The sequence below is a fragment of the Thalia democratica genome, chromosome 4, assembly GCF_965202585.1.
Source record: "Thalia democratica chromosome 4, ktThaDemo2.hap1.1, whole genome shotgun sequence".
NCBI classification, from domain to species: Eukaryota; Metazoa; Chordata; class Thaliacea; order Salpida; family Salpidae; genus Thalia; species Thalia democratica.
The window spans coordinates 49640576-49662535 of NC_139168.1; the positions used below are offsets into that span (position 1 = coordinate 49640576).

At 26.2% G+C, this 21960-nt stretch overlaps 1 protein-coding gene across 1 annotated transcript; it reads left to right on the top strand.

Annotated features, from left to right (window-relative positions):
• Nucleotides 1–63: 63 nt before the first annotated feature.
• Nucleotides 64–17038, top strand: LOC145834158 (solute carrier family 22 member 18-like). Its single transcript, XM_082941521.1, has 7 exons — nucleotides 64–202; nucleotides 3764–3861; nucleotides 7233–7378; nucleotides 12930–13156; nucleotides 13330–13584; nucleotides 14470–14701; nucleotides 16754–17038. Exons 1-7 carry the CDS (start codon nucleotides 92–94, stop codon nucleotides 16924–16926), a joined length of 1242 nt encoding a protein of 413 aa, XP_082797647.1. The 5' UTR covers nucleotides 64–91; the 3' UTR covers nucleotides 16927–17038.
• Nucleotides 17039–21960: the final 4922 nt, after the last annotated feature.

Sequence of the window (21960 nt, forward strand, 5' to 3'; positions counted from 1 at the left end):
TATTAGATAACAATCAGAATATAACATCTTATAAAAATTATAATAATTTTGCTTTTTAGACTCTAATTATATAATATAAAAAAAAGTTGTTATGATGTTCTCAACTAGCAAAGAACATCTTCGTAAGGAAGCTTTTATTTACACAAATTTAAACGTGGTTCTATATGCGCTGTGCTTTTGGATACAAATTGGCACTTTACCAGTTAGTTTATCATATTACTCTACTTAAATTAAAATATGTTTTTAGGTCCATAGTATTTTTAGGCTCAATGCATATATATATAATATCAATGAAGCAAGCTATGCAATAATTTGAATAACTACTTAAACTTAGTTTTTATACTTATTTACAATACAAAATTAAATTGTGTTTTTTTTTTTGATAACTTATTATTCTAAATATAAAAGAATTCAAAATAGATAAAGAGCTAGTTTCCTATTAAAATTAACTATATAATAAGTAACTGTTAAACTTTTTTATTATCTTTTTTTTTGCTGCAGAAAATTTTTTTTTTTATAAATAAAACAAAATTTTGGTAGTGTTCATAGTTTTCTAACCTTGTAAAATGATTATTTTTACTAAAGTTACTAAATTAAAAAATAAAACACAAATATTTTTCACATATACTCTTTTTACTTTATTTAAATTTCTATCCTATTCTTTAAAATTTTATTTGTAATCATTTAGTTAGGCTTTATTTTCATCCAAAAATAAAACATCTTCCGTTTGTATGTTTCAGATGCTAAATTATATTAGCAGGGATTCACATTTTATCTTAACTTAATGTATGTTTCTATTGCAAAAGATGTTAGCATTTATATTAGAAACTTTTAACTAAACTTACTGAACATCTTTTTCATTCTCGACTTAACATCTGTAGAGTTAGTTATGTAGCTCATTATATTTTATTTCATCAGCAATTGTTCTATTTGCAGATTGTTCACTACTTAAAAGTAAATAAACTTGACAAATTAACTAAGGAGTTATTTTTCATGAACGAACTTTTATTGTTTTAATAATAATGAACAAATTTACATTAAATATAGTGAAGGAAAGGATAAAGACTGCCTATTTAATTTCCTGTTGTGCAGGACAACGAAATCCCCCTCAGTTTTATTGCACCTGATTTTCCTGGAGCTTGTGGTCTTGAGAGCAAATGTACAATGACCAACGCACTTAAAATTTTGAAGCTATAAGATGATGTTGTACACATTCCAACTAAGGATGAAGACTGGAAAAATGAGGTATATTGTCACTAAAGCCAAACAAAACAACAACTCATTCATTTCATATGTTCTCCAAGGTTTAAAGGTGTTATAAGTACAACACATTTACTAAGAGTTAACAAAAAGATCAGTCAAGAGACATGGCTAATGTTTATTAGAAAGGGAGAGGCTTTTAAGTTGTAGTATAACCTTCTGAACTGACGAAGGAATTAGCAATTCAAATGTACGCAAGACAAGCTACGTAATCTTGTTGTCGCCATCGATTACTGACAAAATTTGAAAACTGGCTAGCTGAATTGATGAAATTAATGTAACCAAAATTGTATTTTTGTTATTAAAATCTCCGCCAGGTGGCGCGAGAGGGTCAATATTAACTTGGCCACGTAATCTTTTACTAAAAATGTAAACAAATTTTAAAATGCACTTCACTTCTAATTTTCTAGTTGTCATAATAACACATATTTTTGTCATCAGAATTTATTTGTTTGTTATCGTTTATTCGCAGTTTTGTCTATTCACTATTACAGATTTAGCTGTGTTCTTTAACTTGAATAAATTCACATCACATTTAAACTATATTAATTAAGTTCATTAATAGTTTCATTAAAGTTATAATTAACGATATGAGTTCAGGAAACTCAGGAAACCCATTCCCTAATATTGTAAGTAACTTACTGACACCAGGTTTAAAAAGGTCCAAACGCTTAGCAGAAAAAAGAGACGCAGGCAGAGCATCTTCTTTACCTAGTAGCTCCCACATGGAACCTACAAGTTCTAACTCACTTCCCCCTAACTTAGACGCGCAACCCCCCGTAGATATTAACAGTAGCTCCTATAGGCCCTCTAGGACTACATTAATAGCTGTAATAAAAATCCAATGGTCAACAAGAAAAATCCACCGATCAATGTGGAACATCTAATCAACGTTGAACATACAGTCAATTCGAGATATCCAGTAATAACTTGTAATAAATTAGGAGTAGTTCTGCAGCCTCTTATGGGCTAAACTTTTAAGTGGTAAAATCTACATCTAGATGTATCTGGTGACCAATCGTCTACTTAGTTTAAAATTTCTAAAGAACTATATATGTTTGAATAAAAAGTTGGGTTGTAGATAAAATTTTAACGTCAGTTTCCAATGGTAGTGATTTAACTTCCTTTATAGTTAGTATTTAGGCCTTAATTTTGGGTTCAAATCTGTTTTTTAAGCGGAAAATGAAGCTTCCTTAATTCTGAACTTTTCCACCTTATTAAATATTACATGGTGCTTATAAGTACAAACATACGAAAACAAAACCAGTTGAAACTTCTAAACTAACAAAAAACTCAAACTATGTAGTCTCACTTGAGTTAATGATAACATATATCTCTATTAAGGCCGTGGGGGGTTTAAACAGTTTTTTTTTTCTGATTTAATCTTATTTCTAAATTAATTAGATAAGCTAGATGTAACTTTTTATCGTTTTTTGAAATTAAAAGTAACTTTTAATATATAATCGATAGATAAGTGTTAGATCGAAGTTAGAGTGTTCAGTAGGTTTTTTATGGGATGCGGAAACTAAAAGGGCAAAAATACACTATTACGCTAAAATCTATCTTCTCCTTCAGTTTTTGGGCAATTGTTTTAAAACTTTTTTAGATTAATCATTGATAAATTTTCAACACCTTTAGGAAGCTGATTTTTTATTTTATAAAAGTTAAACAAAAATAAATGTTTTTTATTTGTCATAATTTTTTTTATCGCCTTTTTCTAAATCCGCTTGCTTACAAGTTGTTTTTAATATTGAAAAGTACGTTTCCTGAAATTTTAAATTAAATTGCTTTTTAAATTAAGGAGGAGATAGATTTATAGCAATTTTTCAACATCGGAAAAAAATTGACCTTGAAAATTTTTGATTCCATACGGTTGTATCAGAATTTTTTTACAAAACTTGATATATCTCAAAAGTTAATTGAGTTTTTTGTTCTATAAAAAGTATCCTCTATATATACTCTCAGCTTTGAAATAAAAGCCAATATTAATTTTTCTAAAAAAAATGCTGGATCCCTCCATATGCCTTTAAATCTAATAAAGCATAGACAGAAACTGAAATGACTAAGTTAGATAATCTCATGTTCCAATTTTCTGAAAAGTTATTAAACAGTAAGTGAATCAGTCAAGATTTGAATGTTACTTCTGCAGCTAAATACTTAATGAAAATTAGTGTTTGTTATGTAGATAAAACTTAGATTTTAAGGTAAGTAATATTTAGTTTTAAAAATTTCGCTATTCTGGTAAAAAAAATTTTTGTTTTAAAATTAGTTCTAGATAATTATGTACTAGTTTCAACACAGAAAAACTTTGTGCTTTCTTTACTTTGAAAGAAGGAAACAAGTATTGTGGTAGAAAACTGAATTTATAAAATAGTTAAAAGTAATAAAATTCTAAAAACAAATTTTGAGACAAAATATTTTGTTTTAAGTTTAATATTAAGTTTAATTTAATATTAAGTTTAAATAGTTTATATTTTAAAAGAATAATTTAATAAATTTGCAGTTCATAACGAAAAGTCTGGGAGTAAACTCAGTAACATTTGGATATTTACAAACTGTGTTTGCTGTAGTTCAACTTGCTGGAGGACCAGTTTTCGGAAGGTTATTTTTATGAATTTATATCTTTTATATTTTTGTCTACATAAACAAAAAAATTTATTTATAATTTTTTCAAAGAAAGCAAAAGTCTCTAAGAGCCAAAGCCTAGACTTTTTTGTGCCATGAGACAGGCTTAAGTTAACATAATCTTTGATCATTCCATTTCGAAGTTGTGTGATTGAGAGTTTATATTTATAATTTATTGTATCCAATTGCAACAAACGCAGCATTAAAAAAAAGGAACAATTAGAATTTTTTACGCTTGTTGCAAAACTCAGACTAGTTTAGAGTTCTACCTAAATCCCATGCTAGTTTTAAAAACTTTAAAATTAGTTTTATTTGTTAATTGGTTTTTCTAGATTAGACTATTCCTAATTTTTGAAATTTAGCTTATAAACTCAGGCTAGTTTTTGTTCACTCAGCCTAGCTTTTTGCTTTTAAAAAGGACAACCCTGATAATGGGTGGGTGTCAGAATGACACAGCGACAAAATGACACGGTGCGTCACTTTGGCACGGTGCGTCACTTTGACACGGAGGGTTACTTTGGCACGGCGACAAAATGACACGGTGCGTCACTTTGGCATAGCGACAAAATGACACGGTGCGTCACTTTGGCACAGCGATAAAATGACACGGTGCGTTCTTTTGGCACAGAGGGTCACTTTGGCACAGCGACAAAACGACACGGTGCGTCACTTAGGCACGGTGCGTCTGGCACAGCGACAAAATGACAAGATACGTCACTTTGACACAGCGACAAACTTATAAGCAAAACTAAACTTCTTCAGTAATATAACTTCTAATTGTAAAATTTTGATAGGAATTAGTTAAACAAAAAATTTATTATATTTTTTCCAAACTATAGTAGCTTGATACATTCGAAACTATATATGATACAATGCTTTAAAGTTTAAGTCATAGTATAAAAACAAAAATGTTCTTAAGTTTTATTTTTTACGTTTCACGACTTTTCATGTTTGTGTAATGAGTAAAATTTAGTACTTTTTGTTGAACGTTTAATTAATTAGTATCAGGAATTGTTATAAAAATTAACTAAGATTTAATTTAATACAGAGTTATTTCGTTGTAAGAATAAGTCATGCGTGTTTTAACTCTAATTTTTAAAAATAAAAAGTTAAGCTGGTTTTGTAGTAACTAGCCAGTTATATTAAATATGTTTAATATTTTAACCAGTAGTTTGTTTAAACATAAAACTTTTTCTATTACTGTTTTTTAAACGACAAAAGGTTATTGCTCGAAAAGTTATACCAAAGAACATTTCAGTTATCGAGTCGTAAATTACATGCTTTAACAATCTATTACGAGCAGTTAAAAATGTTTAATGTAAAGTCCTAAATTTCCAAAAACATACAAAAAAATATTCAAAAAAAGTTAATAAGTTAGGATGTTTATTTAAAACTCTGTATTGAAAATATATAATAAACTTGTCTAAAAGCAAATAATTAAAATAAACAGTCCTAAATTTAAAAATAGACCTAAAATGCGTACTTTTAAAAACCTGGAAGAAATTAGGAAAACCTGGAAAAAATTTGGAAATTAATTCATGATTAGTTCCTATCAAGCATAATTTTAAATTTCTTATTTTAGTTTACTTGTTTTATTTTGCTTTTAAGTCAAGTTCACAATGATTTTTTGAAGATTTTGCTACTAACGTAAATCGTCAGGGAACGCAGTATTTTAGTTTAAAATTGCAACCTATTAAGTCGCCAAAAGAGCGCAAGTATTACTTTTTTTAAGCATAAAAACGTAAAATAAGAACCGCATTAGAATTTAGAATTACAACAGCAGAAAAGTTGTTTTCGATAACGTCTGAGTTTTAGTTTTTAAAACAAATTTTACTCTGTGTTTACATCTACTAGTTTATTGTTTTGATGTGCTGAATGATTGATCTTAAATGTAGATTGTATTTTCTAAATCAGAATGTTGCTAAAGTTTAAAAAATATGTTTATATGAATTTTTATCTTTTTAGTCGTAAAATGGCAAGTCGTTTTCTAATTTTTATTACTCGTTTCAAGTTCTAGTACAAAACTGTGTTTAAGTTTTTCCATTCGAAAGAAATCAAAAATAAATTCCTTTAATTTTAGCAGTCGTATTTTGTTTAAAAAGTTGCTGCTTTTGCATCTTTGTGAACGTTGTTTGATATAAATAATTATATTTCGTTTATTAAACACAGCTTTTAAGCACACCTAACACATTGCTACTGCTTAAAAATGAGTATATTTTTTATAAGTACGACGATGGACAATAAAATGTATAAACATTAAGTGTTTCACTTTATTTTATATAGTCACAATCAAAAATTCCTGCGGTCTTTGTTTTTAAAGTTAATCAATAAGATTGTTGCTGATTCTACAAAACCGGTTAGAAGACAGGAAACCGAAAAGTTTTCAGAAAAATAAGATCGTTGTCCATACCAATGAAGATTGAAGATTCACAACAAATCGTTCCCTCCCTTATTAACCACCGTGTCATTTTGTCGCTGTGCTAAAGTGGCCCTCCGTGTCATTTTGTCGCTGCGCCAAAGTGACGCACCGTGTCGTTTTGTCGCTGTGCCAAAGTGACCCTCCGTGCCAAAGTGACGCACCGTGTCATTTTGTCGCTGCGCCAAAGTGACGCACCGTGTCGTTTTGTCGCTGTGCCAAAGTGACCCTCCGTGCCAAAGTGACGCACCGTGTCGTTTTGTCGCTGTGCCAAAGTGACCCTCTGTGCCAAAGTGACGCACCGTGCCAGAGTGACCCACCGTGTCATTTTGTCGCTGTCCCAAAATGACCCTCCGTGCCAAAGTGACGCACTGTGTCATTTTGTCGCCGTGCCAAAGTGACGCACCGTGTCATTTTGTCGCTGTGTCATTCTGACCCGCTCCCCTGATAATCTAGTTAAGTTGTTTTAGCTCATGTTGAGCTGTTACAAGAACATGTGATATGCAGTTTTGTTTTTTAATGTATTTTTTACAGTACTTTTATTTCAGTTCACTTTATTAGTTTGTGGTATGTTTTTTAATGTTAAGCTCTAAAAAATAAGGTTTTTATTTCCTCTGTAAACTTTTTTTTAATTTTCAATGGCAACTGTTTACTTCTCTGACAATTTTTTCAGGTTCAGTTTTAAATATTTTAGAAGAAAGCTATAGTAATAAATTATGTTTATTCCACCAGATTTTTTCCACTAATCAGTATGTTAAATAATTTTTTAATATAGCTAAACAAATTAAAACTAAATTTATAATAATTTACAATATTAACTTTTACACATGTACAACTTTAAACATTAAAAAAAATATTTAAAGACTACAACTTTATAATTGTTTCTGTGAAATTTTTTCTAATAGATAATTAGAAAAACAATTTATTTAAGGCTTGGAGATTTATTTGGAAGTAGAAATGCAATGATGCTTTCCTTTTTATCAGCTTTTTTCAGTTATTTACTGCTTGGTTCAGCTAAAACTGTGACAATTGTTTTTCTTTCAAGATTACCTTCAATTTTTATGCATTCTATGCAAGGTAAGTTTTTTTTTTTTAAATAAGTTAATTGTGTACTTTGCCAATTGCAGTTTTTCTAGTCAAAATGGTATTAAATAAAAAACAAAGTAAATTTGCTCATCTAAAGACATTGAGATAACTACTATAGACCTCATTTACAATTTATTGTGCATTACAAACATTTAGTACAGAAAAAGTACTACATTAAAGTTCTAACCTTTATAGATGTTTTTTTTTTAAGTTTTGATGCGTTTGCTAATAGTTTGTAGTAATTGAAGTTTAGTTCTTAGATTTTAGAAAATAAAACCTACTCTTGAACTTCTATGACGGGTTCTAGTTTTGACAATAAAGTAAAAAAAAGTATAAATTTTGTTTTTGTCTTGTAAGAACTTGATGAATATAAATAATAGTTTTTCTGACCAAAGTATGGAAAGTTGAGATAAAGTATTAATGAATTTATTTTTTAATGTTCTTTAATTTTTTATTTTAAAAAATGAACATTTAATTAACTAAACTGTTTTATTTTTTTGAATAAAACTGTTTCATAAAAGTGAAAAATATGAACTGATTGCCATTTTGATAAACAACAAGTTTATATAACTAGAGAGTTTAGAACAAATAAATAAGACACAGTAATCTATCCACTAATAGGAGATTGATAATTAATAATTTATTATTTTTGAGAATAAACAATTACTCAGTTTCACCGCAGAGCGGATTTTCAAATTGCAAATCTGTAGTAAAATAATAATATTAAAAATGACAAATACTTAAAAATTGGTTTGAGTTAAGCTTATATAAAAAAATTAAAAAAAAAAATTAAAAAAATTAAGAATTATATTAATGTAGAACAACCTTTAATTTCAAAACTATCACATTATAGTCTACAAACAATACAATTAAACCATAGTATACTGTGGGGTATTGTTATCTAATGGATTTAAAGAGATAAAAACTTTTACAGAGTTAGAAGATATGGAGTAGTATATACATATTATGCACACAGTTCTAATAATAAATTAATAAAAATGTTCAAAATAAATCCAGGGAGTAAGCATTAAAAAATTTTTTGAAAGCATTGTTGTTGTTATTGTTAACAGAGTTGTATTATGATGACAAAGTATAAAATGGCTTTTTGTGAAAAATTTTAGATAAGCGAAAAATAGAATGAGGGTTAGATTTCAGATGTAAAATTTAAAAAATAAGATAAAAAATTGCATATTTTTAGTTGAGAGATAATTAAAGAGAGTATAAACTACTAATAATTCAACTCAAGAAGAAAAAAAAATATATATATACTAATTTTCCAATAATTATGATTTACAACTGGAAATGGGTATATCATAATGTATGCACAATTTATCTTATATCTTAATAAAATATATTTAACTAATCAACAGACTTGAGAAAAAAAAATAAAAATAAAATAAATAAATAAAAAATAAAATAGTTTTAACAGTTTAAGACTGAGAATGGGAATAATATTATAATACATGCACAAATAATAAAATATTTTTAAAAATATTTTTATTTTTATAAAATTGATACCTATGTGAGATATAAATTATAAATATTCATTTAAGTAATGTGGGCATTGGGTTATCAGTTCGTTTCTCTTGTTTAAGGTTTTTCTTTTGTCTGCTAGGGCTATATGGAGTCTTTCTAGGTTACATAAAGTGCACATGTTAGTATGGTTTGTGTTAGATTTTACTGATTCTACTATTTTCCATTCAATTGAGTATTTTATATGGTTACTGTATAGATCCCATAGGTGATTTGCAAGTTGGGTACAATTTTTGGGTTTGCTTTTAAAAGGTTTTGGGAAAGAGGTTTTGTGTTCATTATATCTAGACTTAAATGTTCTTTTGGTTGAACCAATATAAATTTTGTGGTCGTTTACGGATGTGGAGACTTTAGCTTGATATATTACATTACTTAGGCAACACTTGTTATCAACGGGGCAGTTTGTTTTTATTCTACAATTACAAAGTTTTTCGTTTTTATCTGATTTTTTCGTGAGTTTTTTGTTGTGGGAATTTATAAGGGCCATAATATTAGGAGTGCAGCAGTATGATATCTTTATAGAATTTCTATTGATTATTTTGTGATAGGTGGTGTCTTTCTTAAAATGTTTATCTACTAAATCCAGGAAAAGTTTGCCAATTTTAGTCTGTACAGATTTACAAAAGGGGGGATTGTAATAAATGCAATTTCTTTTTCTAATTTTGTTAATGTTTGTACTATTAAATTGTTTGTAGGTTAAATTATATTTAAAATTACTTTTATTTAATGCGTTTTGGTATAAGCCTTTGATGTTATTAAAAACTTCTTCATTTTTAGATAGTTTGCATAATCTTTTTTCAATCATTTTTGGTATATTGTTACGTATATTTTTAGGGTGGTTGGAATTGTTGTTGATGTAGCTAGTTTTGGAATTAGGTTTACGGTAGGGACTGTAGGTGTTTAGGGATAGGTCCAGGGAGACGTCAAGAAATTCTGTACTAGTGTTGCCAATATCTATTGTAATTTCAAAACCTATTGAAGACATTTTTTTTATAAGGGACTTTTTAATTTTTTCAAGTGTGGTTCCAGAGGATTGTTTTATAATTGCAAGACCATCATCTCTATATAAGCCTATATTTGATGGGCCTGTGATTGGGGATATTTCGCTTAGGATGTATAATCCTATTAAGTCGCAGACCTCGGCGCCCTGGAATGAACCCATAGCTATATCAAAGTTATTGTTATTTGTTTTTTTGGTCCAGATTCTGTTGTCATAAAATATAATGGTTTGGCAAGTGTGCATAAGGGTGTCTATTTCTTGTTTGTTGAAGGATGTGTATTTTTCTGCAAATTTAATAGCTTTGGTGAGGTGTTCTTTTTTTATTGAAGGATAAAAATTTTTTATATCAAAATTAATGAAGCATTTATGGGATTTATCATTGAAATTATTGAACCACTTTATAACTTCTTCAGAATTTAACCATTGGGTAAGATTTGATTTTGATCTTATTTTGTCAATGTGGGTTTGTAAATTTATTTTAGCAATTTTACCAAGAAAAGATTTTGATGGGTTGATTGTTCTGCAACTAATGTTATGGGGGAAATTAGGTTTGTGGTCCTTGACAGTTATGAATGCTTCAGCTTTGAGGAACTTGGGAATCTTTCTATTTTTTGTATTATAGTTGGATAATATTTTAGTAGCTTCTTCATTAATTTTAATTGTTGGATCATTAGGCTTTATTGAATATTCATCATCCTTCAAAATACACATCCTTCAACAAACAAGAAATAGACACCCTTATGCACACTTGCCAAACCATTATATTTTATGACAACAGAATCTGGACCAAAAAAACAAATAACAATAACTTTGATATAGCTATGGGTTCATTCCAGGGCGCCGAGGTCTGCGACTTAATAGGATTATACATCCTAAGCGAAATATCCCCAATCACAGGCCCATCAAATATAGGCTTATATAGAGATGATGGTCTTGCAATTATAAAACAATCCTCTGGAACCACACTTGAAAAAATTAAAAAGTCCCTTATAAAAAAAATGTCTTCAATAGGTTTTGAAATTACAATAGATATTGGCAACACTAGTACAGAATTTCTTGACGTCTCCCTGGACCTATCCCTAAACACCTACAGTCCCTACCGTAAACCTAATTCCAAAACTAGCTACATCAACAACAATTCCAACCACCCTAAAAATATACGTAACAATATACCAAAAATGATTGAAAAAAGATTATGCAAACTATCTAAAAATGAAGAAGTTTTTAATAACATCAAAGGCTTATACCAAAACGCATTAAATAAAAGTAATTTTAAATATAATTTAACCTACAAACAATTTAATAGTACAAACATTAACAAAATTAGAAAAAGAAATTGCATTTATTACAATCCCCCCTTTTGTAAATCTGTACAGACTAAAATTGGCAAACTTTTCCTGGATTTAGTAGATAAACATTTTAAGAAAGACACCACCTATCACAAAATAATCAATAGAAATTCTATAAAGATATCATACTGCTGCACTCCTAATATTATGGCCCTTATAAATTCCCACAACAAAAAACTCACGAAAAAATCAGATAAAAACGAAAAACTTTGTAATTGTAGAATAAAAACAAACTGCCCCGTTGATAACAAGTGTTGCCTAAGTAATGTAATATATCAAGCTAAAGTCTCCACATCCGTAAACGACCACAAAATTTATATTGGTTCAACCAAAAGAACATTTAAGTCTAGATATAATGAACACAAAACCTCTTTCCCAAAACCTTTTAAAAGCAAACCCAAAAATTGTACCCAACTTGCAAATCACCTATGGGATCTATACAGTAACCATATAAAATACTCAATTGAATGGAAAATAGTAGAATCAGTAAAATCTAACACAAACCATACTAACATGTGCACTTTATGTAACCTAGAAAGACTCCATATAGCCCTAGCAGACAAAAGAAAAACCTTAAACAAGAGAAACGAACTGATAACCCAATGCCCACATTACTTAAATGAATATTTATAATTTATATCTCACATAGGTATCAATTTTATAAAAATAAAAATATTTTTAAAAATATTTTATTATTTGTGCATGTATTATAATATTATTCCCATTCTCAGTCTTAAACTGTTAAAACTATTTTATTTTTTATTTATTTATTTTATTTTTATTTTTTTTTCTCAAGTCTGTTGATTAGTTAAATATATTTTATTAAGATATAAGATAAATTGTGCATACATTATGATATACCCATTTCCAGTTGTAAATCATAATTATTGGAAAATTAGTATATATATATATTTTTTTCTTCTTGAGTTGAATTATTAGTAGTTTATACTCTCTTTAATTATCTCTCAACTAAAAATATGCAATTTTTTATCTTATTTTTTAAATTTTACATCTGAAATCTAACCCTCATTCTATTTTTCGCTTATCTAAAATTTTTCACAAAAAGCCATTTTATACTTTGTCATCATAATACAACTCTGTTAACAATAACAACAACAATGCTTTCAAAAAATTTTTTAATGCTTACTCCCTGGATTTATTTTGAACATTTTTATTAATTTATTATTAGAACTGTGTGCATAATATGTATATACTACTCCATATCTTCTAACTCTGTAAAAGTTTTTATCTCTTTAAATCCATTAGATAACAATACCCCACAGTATACTATGGTTTAATTGTATTGTTTGTAGACTATAATGTGATAGTTTTGAAATTAAAGGTTGTTCTACATTAATATAATTCTTAATTTTTTTAATTTTTTTTTTTAAATTTTTTTATATAAGCTTAACTCAAACCAATTTTTAAGTATTTGTCATTTTTAATATTATTATTTTACTACAGATTTGCAATTTGAAAATCCGCTCTGCGGTGAAACTGAGTAATTGTTTATTCTCAAAAATAATAAATTATTAACAAGTTTATATGCCACATGTGTATATTATAAAGCTACAACTGTAAAATTATATACAAAAATTTAACCCTTTGTGCTGTGAAGTATATTTACGTAGTTAAAAAAAAAAGTCTATAAAATTTTCAGCTGCACAAATGGTAATTACGGACATCACAAGCTACGACCAGAGGTCTACTAGTTTAGGTAGATTGAGTATATCTTATGGTTTGGGAATGGTGATAGGGCCAGTTGTTGGTGGGTTCTGTGTGAAACACGCAAGTGAGCAAGCTGCTGCCTATGTTGCTGCTTTCGGTAGTTTAGCCAGCGTTGTAATCTCTTATTTTTGCATTCCTAAAGATACTAAAGTTTTAAAAGTTAGTTTAGTGTTCCAAAGTAACTTATAATTATCTTATAAGTATTATGTTTTATAATATAAAAGTTTGAAATGTGTATTATTTTTGATTGTCATAATTTTCCAGTTCTAAAATGATTAGTTCAAAGCTTAAAAAAAATGTAAAAGCATATTAATTCTTCAATTATTTTTAAGGTAAAAAAAGAAGATTGTTCAACTGATAGTGAAAATAAATTTAAGCAGGACAAACAATCATTTTTTAATTTGGCTTTGTTTCAACGTGTAGTTTTGAAAAATCAGCAAGTTCGAAATATCATGTTGGTTAAATTAGTGTCTGGGCTTCCTATCGGAGTTTTTCACTCTATGTTCAGCTTGATTATGATGGAACATTTCACTTTGTCTGCTGATCTCAACGGCTATGTGCTATCTTTCATAGGAGTTGTTACTATGGTTATTTGTTTTGATTAAATAGAATATAAACTAAAAATTTAGTAATGTTTTAACAAAACCAGTTGTTTAGTATGGTTTTTACATCTAAGTTTTAGGAATATTTTAGACTATGTAAATGTAAGATATTAATCTTGAATAGATATAAATATTTTTGAATTAGACTTATATCAATACATGTTCTCTTATTTTTAAATTCAAATATGCTACTTACTTCTATAAAAAATATTCTTTTGCAAATTGCTACAGTATAGTTTTTATAAGTTGTAAAAAATGTCTATGATATCAATATATTTTCTACTCTTAACGTGAATAGCTTTTCTATTTTATCAAAATATAATCCAGAGAGCTTTGGTTTATATGATTTAAATGTATAATTTAATTTTGAAGATCTCAAATTATATCCATAATGCTTATCACAAAGATAATACTTGTAACTTAAGAAAAAACTACAGTTTTAATGTTTTGATGATGCTGCTATAAAAGATTAACGTTTGTTAGATTGATAATAAAGTATTATTATTTTTGTCTCATATAAAAAAAAATAAAAGTACATCACTTATGGTAAACAATAATACTTGTGATAAGTTAGATTTATTTTTTATTTAAAAAATAGGTAAATAATTTTTTTCCCATTTTCAAATAATAGCATTGCATATCTTTTTTTATTACAGAAACCGTAATATTTTGTATTCAATAATCTATTTTAAAAACATTATTTGAAACAAACAACTTTTGTAAGCTATCTTTATTGCTATAAGTTTTTTAGAGGATTAGATTGTTAACTTTCTGTGATTTTACAAAGTCATACACCATTACAAAGTTGTTTTATAATTTTTTTTAGAAGTTTAATGTTATGTTTAACTTACCATTTCATGCAACTTATAGCTAACTCAAGGATTTGTTCTCAATTGGATCAAAAAACAAGGCTATAGTGATGTCATTATGGTAAAAACGTCTGTAGTAGTTTTAACTGCATCGTATGCTTTACTAGCATTTGTAGCTGGTAAGAGCATCTTATTGTTCTGTATAGTAACGCTTCCCATGGTAATGTCAGGTGCAGTTTATACTACAGCTACACAGACGCTACTTACTAAACATGTTTCAAGCGCTGATACGGGTTAGCTGCTAGTTTTTAAACGTTTGTTTTTCTTTAAGTTACTCAATTTTTATGGAGTGATGAAGCTATGAAGTTTATTAATAAAATATTATGTATTTGATTAATAGCTTTCGTTAGTGTATATCTTTAATCGATAATTTTAAGGGCATATGGGGGTAAGGGTAAGTTTTTTAGAAAAATTTGCATTGGCTCATATGAAATTTCAAAGTATAAACTATATATTTTTTTTTAATAAAAAATTTCAATTTATTTTGACTTGAGATATAACAATTTTTTTAACAATTTTTCTATACAAACGAACGGATCGAAATTTTTTCATGGTCAATTTACTGGAAAATTTAAAGATTTTATAAAATTTATCTTTTCCTTTATTTTTAAACTCAAATTTTTAAGAGTTGTTTTTTGATTAAAAGAATAAATTCGATGATATTAAGTATATATTATGAACAGTATGATATTAAGTACAGTAAAGTTATTTCACTAGGATCTTTTGTTAGCAAACGATTATTTTGAACAGTTAAATTCGATGATAACGATTTAAAAAATGAATATTTAAAATTTAAAAATAATCGTTCGCTAAAAGAGACCCTAGCGAAGCAAGTTCACTTGAATGTATAATATTAACAAATTTTATTCAAATTCACAGTACTCTTTTTTTTTCAAACTAACATGTATACTTTCATAGCTCCGTTGAAGTGTGTTAATTTGTTTAAAAACAGAAACATATTTTAGTTTAATAAAGAAATAAAACTGTGAAATTTATTATGATTAAAAAAATAAAAGTTTTATGATCAAAAGTAGATAGAAAAAAAATCACTCAAAATTTTATAAATTCCTTCAGTAGAATTGTTTATTTTTAAATATAGATTATATTCAAAAAGTTTGAGAAAGATTGCTTAAAAACTGTAGGAGAAGATTGATTTAAAAAAAAATTGCCTTTTTAACTAGGCCCTTCCATAAGGATCCTATTGAACTCTCCTACATTATTCTTTCATATCTCAGAGACTAAGTTTCATATTAAAAGAAAAACATAAAAAGCAACTGATCGCTAAGTTAAAGATCTTTAAAATAAGATCAACATGTAAATAAAGCCTTACCCCCTTTGCTCTTAACTATATTTTTAAGATAATTTTCCTAAATTATTTTTAAAGTAATATTTTTTTTTTTAAATGGTTATGACTATACTTAAAAATATTCAGATATATAAATGTTTAAATGATTTTTATTTATTTTTATTAGAGTAATGTATAAAGGAAATGCTATCAAACATCGTATTCACCTTTGTAATGCCATAAAATTTATTAATATTGAAATTACTAGATTTTTTTTTTTTTAAGATGAATATGTTTTAATTTTTTTAAATACTTATTGTATTTTTACTTGTTTCTAGTTTCCAACTTAAAAAGTAAATCATAAATATCCAATGTATAGAATACAGATAAAAAGTAAGAAAATATAAAGAAAATATTATTAGAACAAAATGTAGTGTTTCATATTGCAATCAATAAGTTATTTTATAACCTATATGCTGTTAAACCTTGTTTATTGGTGTTTGATTTTGTAAATTTTAGATTCATAAAACTAAAGTAAATTTTACTTGAATGATAACAATTGTGTTTGTTTCTGTTAATTTTACACTTAAATAAGGTATTATTTGCTTTCACTACAATTTGTAATTCAATTGATTAGTATATAAGTAATCAAAATTTAGCAAAAAATAAAACATAAATAAAAGTATAAAATTATCTTCCTGAAAAAATCTAGCTTAATTTGAATTACTCCTGAGATTTTATTCAACTAAAGTCTATAACTTTACTAATTAACTATCTGGATGAAGTAGTTTATAGTCTTTAAAAATAAAAAAATAGTTTTATACCTTTTAAATAACCTCAAAAAAACTATTTAAAAAATATATTATTAAAGTTTTGTATTTATTTTAGAGTTGAAATAGAATAAGTAAACTTTTTATCCTTATTTTATGTATAACTAAAAATATTATTAAATTTTTATAAGCTTTAGTCAACAACTAAACAGTAGAACTTTTATTGACAGGATCTATGCTTGGATTTAGTATGGCAACTAATTCATTAATAAGGAGCATTTCACCATTTATAGGTGGATACATGTTTCAGAGTATTGGATTTTCATCTTTTGGCTGCCTCGGATTTATTTGTAATGGGCTTTTGTCTTTCTATTTATTAAAGATAAATACAAGCTTTTTGTAAGAAAACTTAATATTGAATTAATCGATGGTATTTAAAAAGTAAAATTGCTAGGCATACGTTTTTTGTTAAACTAAAGTATCAAAATTAAACGGTATCACTAGGAATTTTTATACCTCACTTTTATTAATAGTTTTGAATTAAGTATTCAATTTATCTATTAATAACTTTTATTTTCTAATTCTCTTTTTTACATTGGATAAAAAGTTTTCGTTGAGTTTTACTATAAAAATACTTTACGAATAATATGGTAAAACTTCTAGTTTAATTTATTAAAGGAATAGGGTAAATAATTTTGTACAAAACTTAACATTGAAATTTGTGATGTATGAACTGTATTTTTCTAGTCAATTTTTCTAGAACATAATTTTTTTTCACTTTTGAGATATAGAAGTTTTTGTAAAAAAAATTGATATAAAATGTAAAAAATAAATTATCTTCAATTTTCTCAGAAATTAAAAGTTTACTTGAAGATTTTCTTCCTCACTTTATGAGCTATTAACCTCAAGTTTTCAGAAAATATAATTTGAAAAATTTCAAGTGTTAAAAATTTTTGAATGTTGAAAAATATAAAATTTATATAAAAATAACAAAAGCAAATGCATTTAAACTTTTTATTTCAAAATTAAGTGTAGTTCTACATTAAACAGGATTAGATATTATTTAGACTGACTATAAAAATTTGAGAAAAAAATTGTCAAAAAAAGAAGGAGAAAATAGGTTTTAAGTGAAACAGTCTATTTTCGCCTTTTTAGTTAATACTGTAAACTTTACAGTGTAAAGTGATATTAAAAACAACTATGTGATTTATGAGATAAATTGGCTATAAATTTGGTGTAATTTTTTAAATATTTTTTTATTATTACTATAAGCAAAAACAATAAAGGTTTTTATCAATCAAAACTTTGAAAATTTTCAAATTAGTTTAAAAACCTTTTTACAGCTAGTACTTTTTATAATATTATTCTTTAATAGAGATTTAGAAGTATAAGTAATTTGATTTAGTTGTATCGGCAAGTTAAAATTTGATTTACATCAGTTTACATCAATAAAGGTTTTAAAATTTTAATTTATTGGTGATTTTTTTTCTCTGTATGTGTGCCTTTTACGAGCTTACATCCTTAAAAAAATTTGGTGTAATTTCTGATTGTTTTGAATGTGCAATATAATAATATGCAACTGCGATTCTACATTAAATATAACTATTTTCTAATTTTTTATTTCTGTTTAATAAATATTTTTCTAACACTAATTTAGATTTTAATTGTAATGGAATTTTTGTTATATACAAATATTACTTAGACTTTTATCTTTACCAGTAGAGTAAATTTATTTATTTACTTTTGCAAAACATTGGTATTGAATTATTGTAGACTTAATTTTTTGTTGACGTATGTAGTAGATAAAAAAAAATTCTATAGCACACCTAGTCATTTCTGATATAAACAGCATTTATACAACTTCTTATAGCAATGTTCACATATTTTTCCTTAGCTGTTCCTATTAAAATTATGTGATTTGAAACATGTTCTTCTAATTAGTATTTCTTCTTTATTAGATTTATTAATTCAAGGCTTGTGTCATCTTTATGTCAGTATAAACATGTTTTAAATAAACATAGCTTGTAGTTCTTATATTATTTATAACTGCAATGTCATAATATTTGCATTGTTTTGATTTAAATAAATAGTTTCCTCTTTAATATTTTATGATTTTTTAGTTTTTTTTTTTCTTTTTACTCGATAAATTTATAATTTTCTGTTTTAACTGCATAGATTTGTTCCCATAAGTTTTCATGATTTTTAAAATTAATTACAGAGTTTCTTATATATACACATAGAAGACTTTATTTTCAAAAATTATTCTGTTTTCAAAAAACAAGGTTGCCATAAAACCTGAAATCTTGGAATAACCTGGAATAAGACAATTTAGGCAAAAAAAGGAAAATCTGGAATTTGAGAAGTTAAAAAAAAAATTGAAAAACCTGGAATTTTGAACAATATTTACATATAAAACAGTTAAATTATGATTAGATACAAAATTTCTATCCTATACAACATTTTTGTATCATTTACATTTCATTTATTATAACTTTACGGTTTTTTTTATATCAATATACTATGTAACACAGTTTTTTACCTTAAATTTTATTTTATGCTAAAATTGGACAAAAAAACTTGTATTTTTACAAACCTGAAAAAAAATTCAAAAAGCTCAGATAAAATATCCAAAAAACCTTTGGCGACCCTGGAAAATCAAGGGAAATACTGGCATAGTGTATGTAAGTAATAATTCAACTTTAAATTAGAAATGTCTTTAAATTATTTGTTGAATTAACAAGGAGACCTGAAATAGTCACTATAAAAGATATCAAGAATAACTTGACCGCATTGATTTTCCCTGAGATTAATAGTATAAAGAAAGCTATCACCACAACAATCTTTTGCAGCCTTCCTTTATAACAAAAATATGTGAAGCATAGTATTTTTCTCGATCATACGTTTTTAATAATGTATTTAAGTTCTATAATCCATCACAGAATATTTGAGTATGAAAAAATTGATAAAGTTTTAACACATTCGTATAGGTGACAGTCTCTTCAAGTAAAGGGTCTCTATTAAAAAAAAATTGTAAACTTATAACCTAAAAATACTATTATACTGTTTCGACTAGTAGAAAACACTTTTTAATGCCGTAATTTATTAATTGGTAAAGTTCTTAGTTTTATCTTTTGTTACTATCTTAAGAAAATATGTTTACTATTTATTATAAACTGCATATTTACTAATTTTTTCGTCTTGTTCAAAGTATTCAGATAAGTTTGTTGCTATAAAACACAAGAACTAGTGTATTAATAAACACCTTTGCAAACAAACTTAATTATAAAACCTTAATTAAAATTTGTGAAACATAGTTAAATGACTAGTTCATTTAAGTAAACGTACTTTAATTTATAATCGCTGAATGCAAGGTAACAACTGTTTTGTTATGTAAAATATATTTTTAGATCATAGAAGTAGGTCATTTAAATCGTGGTCATGTCACTTGCGTTTATAAAACTTTTTTTTATATCTAGGGTATTAAAGTAGCCTAGAAATAAAACCGTTTTAAACAATATATTTTAAGTACTAGTATCTAAATAAATTAATCATAATTTAAATTTATAAACTTTTTCAAAACATTCTTCATAAATTAAGATTAAATCGCATATCTTAGCATCTGGACCTAATTTGAAACGAAGAAGACAGCAGCAGAGTAATGATTTTTAGGATTACACAAAACTTAGAACCTGTTTTCTGTAGCAAAAATTTTTTTTTTGTATCAAATATATACTAACTATAGGCAGTAAATTGACAACATAAATCAATATTTTTTTAAGCACAGAAAAGTAATTTAAACTGTTGCTATTTTTCAGGCTTGCAAAATTTCTGGAACTTGAAAAAAAAAAAATTTGAAAGAAATTTTGAAAAAAACCCTAGAGGTTTTAACAATTTTGTTTTTATAAAGATGAAATTTTTATTAGATACAAAAAAATAGGTAGCAGTCAAATTTGCACGAGCTTTAAATAGATAGACTTTAAATTAAAAATAGATTTAAAAACGTTTACTTTCAAAAACCTGAAAAAATTGAGAAAACTTGGAAGAAATTTCTCCAAAACCAGTGGCCACCCTGGATAAAGCATTCTTATAACAATTAAATCATTTTTTGACATGTTTCGGTAAAAATTCTAACGGTTGTAAACAAACGAAGAATCTATATAAGTTTGATCATTTTTATAACTATAAAGAGGTACAGTAAATGAATAATTATATTTTTTTATTTATATGAATATTTGTCTTTTCCATAAAATATTGCTCAATTTACTAAGTAAAGAGTATATTCAAATAAACAATTTATAAATATAACAACAAATATTTTATGCTTAAGTTACAAAGAATTTAAGCAAATACCAGAGAGCTTTAAAACAGACTGTTTAATTCAGCTTTTTAATGAAACTATCTGCTAATTTGAAGTATTAGTAGTTTTCTTTATTTAGTTTTAGATAGAGGTACACAAACTATAACTGTATAATATTCCAACAGATCAGTTGCAACAGTTGAAAGAAACTACCATTTAATTTGCCTAGGTTACAGCCTATTTATATTAAAGAGATAAAAGAGAATTCTTTTTTTTTTTGTTATTGTTGTCATGTTAAACATTAACTTTTAATTTTTTTTTCTTTTTTTTTAAACTGTGATTTTTATTTTGTTTTATAAGTTTAAATCTGCAACACAGATGTTTCTAGCTATTAATTTTTTTCTTAGTAAAACAAACACTTGAGTCAAGTGACTTCACGTTTTTTTGATAATAGATTCTAACTTATATTTTTTTGTTTTTTTGGTTGTTATTTATTGCTTAGATTTATTTTCTATTTTTCGATACAAATGGTTTTGGTTTTTTAAATAAAATACTTATTGAAATAAACTGTTGAAATACGTAAAACTTATTTTTAATAGAGTAACTTTTTCTGTTTCAAAAATGTATTAGTTAAGATAATTTCATTTTTAATTATGTTTTTGTATTTAAAATGAATTTAAACTCTTGAAGTATTAGTTAAATTGTCCTGGACATGACTTTAAACTGTATCCTGGTGTATGACTTAATAACAGAAAGGTTTTTTCGTACACCAGGTCCTAAGACTAATTATTTGAGCGTTTTTTTTTTCTTCCAATAATTAATTTATATATGTATATGTGTTTTATATATAATATTAGTAACTAAGTTTAGTTTGTAACTGCAAAATCAGCGACTGTTAAACTTTAAAAAACTTTATACATAGAGTCAATTGTTAAAATATAAAGTCTGAAGCACTAGGTATACAAGTTTTAACTATATGAATTTTACTTAATAACGGCATTTAAAAATAAAAAATAAAAATTTAAAAACAAAATTCTAAATTGCAAAACTACAGACTTTGAGAAAGACGCCCATAGTATAAAATGGGCCCAGTACCATTGAAAATCTTTTTGATATTTTTAGAAGTGCTCGCTGATACAA